Here is a 7,052-nt window from a genome sequence, read left to right as displayed (position 1 = left end):
CACCGCCGACTTATGAAAAGAGAGGGTATGGCTCAGACCTTCATAACTTACGCTTCGGATGTTCAGTCTTCCCTCCATCCATGTGCGTAGACACTGCAGGTGAACGTACTGCATGCTTCCTAGAAAAAAAAACATTCGGAAAAAAACAGTACGCGAGAAACGAGGACACGTTCCACAAGTCCTACAAGAGGTGTGCAAACTTGACACATTTAAGTCAGCAGCGAAGACTATAAAAAGAAGAACTGCCTGCCTACACAGCTGCAGATCGCGGACACATAAATCTGCACCTGGTGAGGCAGGCAGTTCTTCCTTGTACAGCCTTGACAGCTGACTATCACATCGCCTATATACTTCTGATTACGAATCAGTGGCTCTACCACAGCCATGTCAACCAGCGTATGAAGAACTAAAATAGATGCAGATTGGGCAGCCTGCGCACCGAAAGAATGGGAAATCCGAGAGACACATGGCCTGATCGTGGAGGAGTGCTCACCGTTACCACTACATGCGAGAACTTGTGTATAGACTATCTTGACAAGAGCACACTCTTGTGCCCCCTGCATATTCAAGAGGTCTCCCCTCCCCGGCCGTGTCATCCCTTTCAGTGAGACGGCGACCAGCCTGTCAGCGCCTGAGTGTTGCCTAGTCGGTTACGATGCACTGCGCATCGCACCGGTGTAAGGATCCACACAAAAGCACTAGCCACACCGTCCAGCCCACTCCGTCTCCTCACTACCGCGCGACCTCCCTTCAAATGCACCTGCTTCAAGTAGCACGGACGTGGCGACGACAGACGAGAACCCAAGCATATGTTTCAGAATGTATTTAGTCTAGGTCCCGGCGCGGACTAGACATCAATAAGAAGATGCTGTTGACCGTACCCTTGCATTTGCACGGGGCGACGAGAGGGTTGTTGAGCTGTTCTGGATCGTCTTCGTCCGTCGCTTCGCATAGACAAATGCGACATGACGGCCGAGGGGCGAAGAGGCTAGGACAGAAACATACACCAACAGTCCTGGCCAACAACATGCAAGGGCCGAAGCAAACACGCTAACCACACGTCTGACCGACTAACTCCCCAGCACGCTTGACTACATTGGAGGAACCACAGAAGTGGAGAGATGAAAGGAGAGCTAAAGAAAACAAAACCGAAGCGCAGATGCCGAGGCCGCTTTCCCCGGACCTCAGCATAAGCGCTACGATCTGCACCTTCCTGCTGACAACATGCATACAACATGAAGATGGACTGTTGACGTCGATAACGACTACTCATAAACTAAGAAGAGTGCACCTAAGCTCAAAGTAAAGAAGTACAGCAAAGAATAACTATCCACAGGTACGAGCACACAGCGTTCTCGCACACCCCTATACAGACAGAAGTTTTCCATACCTTGTTCACTGGAACAAGAGCGAGCGTACACTGCCGGTGATGCCCCACGGCACGCTATTGTATGTACGCGCTCGAGAGTACACACTGCGATGGGGACATGCGATGCATATGTATATAAACACGCTCAAGAGTGTACACGCCACCGCTAGACGTACTATTCACCCTAAGAACTACGGGAATCAGTCTAATACAACCAACTCCAAGCTGCCTTCAAAAAGACGGAAATACCCAAGAACACGACACCGGACGACTGTTGGAAGATCGCGAAAAATAAGGGACTAGTGAAAGCGAGACTTCAGAAGTACAGGCGCAAGTGAGTCCCTTTGAAAATCAGGAACTAGATAATGCAGAGCACTGAGGTCACTCACCACCCGTAACTGTTGCTGCGGCCCTCGGAAGGTAGGAGAGGAGTTGGAGGTGCTGCTGAAGGAAAAAGCAGTGGAATCACATCAGGGTCCTCTGCTTGGCACACACAAGCACTCGCATCGAGTAATCTGCCCGGTCATTCGTGCAATAGATGCGGCTTCCTCGCCTACCGCATCACCTGCGCACACCATTACTCCACCACATCACGTCTTCCACAGAGATCTTTAGCATTCACCGGCGTAGTACGGACAGGAGACGTTTGCTTTTCTCGCCGTCACCCCTGACGTGGTGTACATCAGCGCCCCCGTTGAAGCTGGTATGCGCTAGCCAACTCTTTTGCATCTCTATACAAACTCTTACGCTCGAAGTCAGACCCTCTCCCGCCGCACTCTCCTTCTGTTCCGCAGACCACTCCGCTATCCGAAAAGCCAGCCCCTGACCGAGAGGAAACCCTGCTCGCGGCTGGGCCACTCAATCGTGAGAGAGCGCTCGCGCTACCGCTGAATGCTCTGATGGGTGCACCTGGACGTTGTGTCGACCCATCACGAGCTGAGGTTCGAACTGATCCCTCGCCTTGAGACCCTGAGGCTGCTGCGTCGTCGACGTCTATCGCCCTCGCTGTCTGTCCTGGTTGCTGATTTCTCCCGGAATCAGCACCTGCGCATACAGAACTTCCACCCGCATGGACCGCAGAATTGGCCAAGCTTCCGTCTCCACCTGCGCTACTCCCTCCCACCTCCGCTCCGATGCTGGAGAGCCCTATATGAGTACCTCCAGGGAGCGGTATGGAAGAGGAGAGCGCACTTGGAGTGCGGTGTTGATGGTGCCCCCCTACAGCAGGCACAAGACTGCCTAAACTACCAGGAAAGTGATGATGATGGTGACTGGTCGCCGCACTGCTAGCCTGATGAGTGGTGGCGTTGTTATGGCTCTCAGGTTCGGGAGCCACAGTTTCGCATTCGTCTGTATCAGCGGCAGGGAGGCGCCGTTCCTGGGCAAGGGCAGCTTGTTGGTAATTGGCAACAAGCTCTTTAACTTTTAGCCGAAATCGGCCGAGCTTCATAACGTCTCCCTCTCGCAGCTTGACTCCCCCTCTTTCTCGCATGCTCCGCACAACCAGCCAGATTTTTTCACTATACCCGCGACCCTCTGCACCCGCTAGTCCGCCGCCACCAGGACCCCCGGTGCCGCCTCCCGCAAAACCCGCCGGCAGACTCACGCCGCTGTGCAGGAAAAAGCCACTGTTGTTCTCGTCTCCTTCGTCTTCCTCGTCAATACCCCCCGATGCACGTCCACTCCCGACAAGGTGAGGATGTAGGCGAGATCTGGCACGGATCGAGTCTGCCCGATCTTCTTCGGGCTCTGCTTCTGCTTCTCCTTCTACGCCGTCCAGAAATGCAGCAGTGCTGCGCGCTCCAAAGAGTGCCGCTACAGTGCCTCCTACTCCTCCGGCCACTTCTCCCGCGTCCACACCTCCTCGGGGTGTCTCATCAGACAGCTGCTGCTGTGCCTCATTCGCCCCCGGCACGTCGTCTTCACATTCAAGACGGGGCTGATGTCCGTGGTGGTCTTCTGAGCCCCCGGGAAAGGGTGGCGAAAGCTGACACGTTACGCCGTCGTTGCCTGCGCGTGGACTGGACGATGACGCCAAATTACACTGCTCCACCTCAACAGCGGCACGGCAATTGGCCTGCCTCTCCAACTCTCCTCGAGGTAATGGCAAGACAGCATTTGCGTCCGACGGAGACCTTCCCCTAACACCAGGGACACACTCGGGCATCACGGTGCTGCCACGCATCGCCGGAGATGAGGAGCTAGACAGGGCGGGACGGGCAGGGCTCGACTGAGGAGCCCGCTGAGGGCATGCTGAACCCGAGGCGTTTGTTCGATTGTGCGAAGGTCGAGAGGCTGTTGACGACGCAGGTGGCTCTACGCAGACCTCCGAGGCGTGAGATGGTATGACGTGATACGCGCCATTGGTCCACTGCAACTTCAAAAGTGAACGCACGTCAGATGCCGACAAGTGCTGCTGCTGCTGCAGAAACTGGACGGCCTCATCCTCTGGGAGCAGAACGACATCCGCCTTGATCCGAATGGCCCGGTACGACTCTCCTGCAAAAAGTAAGGGCAGTTCAGAGTTTCGAGAAAGATCTACGTCAAATCAATTACACTCAGGATGCTCCAGAATGAATTATACAACTTGCTTCCCTTCGGTTTTTCATCATGACGCTAAACCTCAATCCTACCGCAACGCCCCCCCTCACAGAAATCGGGCTTTCTCTGAGAGTGTACATAAGGATTACTCGACGAACACTTGCGTATGCACAGTTATCTCGACTCTGCCGTCATCACCCCTTACACGGACAATGACTTTGTGAACCAGCTACGCACACCTCCTGTCACTCTTGTATTCACCCTTTCCCTGCTGTTAACTAATCAACACCTCGGGTCTTTGAATGCAGTTCCTCTTATCAAAAAATGCGAAAGAGCCCGTCGCTTTACTACGGAAGACGTCCGGATACTACGAAAGTCGCGAAATACTAAAGATGAAAAACCTGCTGCCGCGCCAATAAGTACACTTACGTAGGCATTGTATTTTAAAGTTCTTTTTGAAGACGTTTCGGGATTCGTAATCGAAGAGGCCATGTGAATCGCTCGCCCACGTGAGGCACGAGATCGACATGACACAACCTCTACTGCGGCTACTACTCCGACTGTTGCTGCTGCTACCGGCCCCGGAGCGAGGCTGCAGATGCTGCTGTCGATCCATCAAGGTTTCGTCCAGTTCAGTCGCCCAGATATCCAACTTCACTCACATACGCCCCAGGTGCTCCCGGGCAAGACCCCAAAGTCTAAGTGTACGAGGCCGTAGTGCCCCCCTTGTCCCTCACACGATGCTGTGACGGCAGCAAACTGGCCCCCCGAACAGCCTGCACGGACTCGATGGGTGCTGCCCGGGCACCTCGGGTATGTACCGCCCGCCGGGTACCGTCGTAATCCTCAGCAACTCCACAACAAATATCGATAGATGAGACAGACGCGTCGCGACGACGGAGGCACTGTCAACGGAAAGCTACGATGTCGAAGACGCTTCGGTAGTCTCAGAACACAAACGGATCGGAGAACTTTTCCTCTGTCGTCCTCCTTGAGTGAGTTTACATGGGCGCTAAGTGTCGACGCCGAAGCAACACCGAAACGCACCCAACTATGGCCAGTCCTCTGCCGTCCCCACCTTCGCTGCTTGTGCCTCTCCGAGCGGCTGGAGAAGTAGCCGGTAGCAAGGCCGGGAAGTGGCGAGAGCGGAGGTTGAGATTAAAGGGCACTTGCTTTCTCAAGGTGCAACCCACTTCACTGGCGAAGAAGGCAGGGGGGAAAGCCCTTCTCCCCAGGCCGAAACCACTCCCTTCTCACCCCTCAACAACCGCGTGTGCTGGACTGAGCCGAATGAACTGGAGCGATAGCAAACGTGTTGCACGGACAGTCATGGCCCTCCTGGATGCAAGTGAAAACTCAACTGCAGTGTAGTCGTCAGGTGGCACACCACGGCGGTTTCCCGCGCCTTCGACAGTCGTACAGATTCGGCGCGTACACCAGTCTAGAACTTCCATAGAGAAACCGCCGTAAGACTCCACTTGTACCAAATGTACACCCAACGTCTAATGAACACGCGCGCTGCGCAACCGCCTTGGACACGAAAAAAAAAACCAACCTTGACAGTGTAGCCTCAATGTCCCCTTGTCTAAATTCCTCCCTCCGTGACAACAGGTCCGGCCGAGAGACTCAAGCCTCGCGACAGCCTGCCGCAGCATGTGCTGCGAGAGGCGAGCGCCCCCTCCGCCTACCAATATGCTCCTCGGAGTCCTTAGCCAAACCTGTCTTTCGCTACAAACATCGCCACAATATATCGCTGGGTGCGAAACTGGCCTACCCCAGGCAAATGTCAGGGACGCTCATCCGACACGGAAAGAGAAGTCCTCTTCGACGGCTAGTGGGGAAAAAAGACAGTCCCACGAACCTCCGACACGACACAGTGGCATGCTTCCAGGAAGAGATACTTCACCGGTGAACATCATCGCATTACCGGCGGCAGAGAGCTACTGTTGCCCAGGAATTCACTCGAGGGCATTGAGTTGGTGCTTATAGGACCCGAGGCATGAAGCGACGAGTGAAACGGTCAGCCCCTGTGTCTGGATTGCCACGTCCAAACAGCCGCCCACTCACGCGCTGCGGAGCAAAAAGCTGCCACATATCGAGAAGAAGAGATGGATCGGAGGCCCCGATACGATCGGTAGGAGTGAGAAAATACAACACAGACACACACGCGCCCGGCACTCCAGAATGACAAGATCGGGAGCCTCTCAAGAAAGACTCTACCCCGCTGCTAGCGTTGAAAAGCATAACAGAAGAAAGAAAAAGGTTACTGCCGCTCCTAGGGACTTGCCGGGTCCAAGTCAGGTTCGAGACAGCACCGTTTCCCGGCTTCGGCAAAGAAAGGACCAGCTTAGGCCGGGTTCCTGAGGCGTCGCAAGTAAGGAGAAACCGCAAGGGCAGAGCAAGCACGGGGGCATTCAGGGGCGACGAGAGAAAGAAGAGGGGAAGTTAAGGGACTCACAAAAAGATCGAGAAAAGGAAACCCGCGAAAGGCGCGCAACCAAAAACATTCCGACGGCAGCAGAAAGCTGCCGACGAAGTTGGAACGAAGTCCGCTAAGGCAACAAGACATTCGCCAATACGTGATGGTCACTTCCGTCCTCATCGGTGCCGCAGTTCAGATTCTGGAAGGAAACTCCCCAAACTACCCTGCTCCGCGAAGGGTGGCCGTGCACAGCAGTGGGCATGCTTTCCTGAACCAGAACGCCACCGAAAGGTTGGGGGTCGACCAGCCTCTCATAGTATATATATACACGAAAAACTGTCCTTCTTCATGAGTTTAACCAAGCATCACACAGACGCTGAGACGCGAGGGTACTCGCAGCATAGTAGACTTTACGGGTATGCCAGCATCTCAATTACTCAACAGCCCGTATACATTCCTCCGCCGTTAGAGCAACGGTAGCGGCCTGGTCGGTGCTGCGGCGAGAAGAGCGTGTCCGGGGTTTCGTGAATCTCTCGCTCCAGTTTACTCTCCCGCTGGTATGTGTTGTCCCCTGTGTGCCGGCCCGGAAAAAGGTTCATACCCAAGACCCAGAAAGCGGGCCCGAGCTGATACAAGGGAGAACGAAGCTCGCTGATAGTTCTGGGGGTGAACGACTTTCAAAGAGTAGGTCAGCTGTGTTCTACTTCCGTTGGTACGCGA

At 54.7% G+C, this 7,052-nt stretch overlaps 1 protein-coding gene across 1 annotated transcript in view; it reads right to left on the bottom strand.

Annotated features, from left to right (window-relative positions):
- Window positions 1-6,528, bottom strand: part of CSUI_007834 (fha domain-containing) — a 6,851-nt gene extending 323 nt beyond the window's left edge. The window contains exons 1-5 of the mRNA XM_068067977.1: window positions 4,340-6,528; window positions 2,131-3,868; window positions 1,759-1,813; window positions 848-988; window positions 52-119 (exon numbers count right to left, since the gene is read on the bottom strand). Coding sequence (XP_067920053.1) covers window positions 848-988; window positions 1,759-1,813; window positions 2,131-3,868; window positions 4,340-4,526 — 2,121 coding nt within the window. The 5' untranslated portion in view covers window positions 4,527-6,528 and the 3' untranslated portion in view covers window positions 52-119. The remainder of the gene's footprint in view (window positions 1-51; window positions 120-847; window positions 989-1,758; window positions 1,814-2,130; window positions 3,869-4,339) is intronic.
- Window positions 6,529-7,052: the final 524 nt, after the last annotated feature.

This window comes from Cystoisospora suis (assembly GCF_002600585.1).
Source record: "Cystoisospora suis strain Wien I chromosome Unknown contig_4217, whole genome shotgun sequence".
Classification (NCBI taxonomy): Eukaryota; Apicomplexa; class Conoidasida; order Eucoccidiorida; family Sarcocystidae; genus Cystoisospora; species Cystoisospora suis.
The sequence above is the reverse complement of the archived record's forward strand: the minus strand, read 5'-3'. Positions and strand labels throughout refer to the sequence as shown.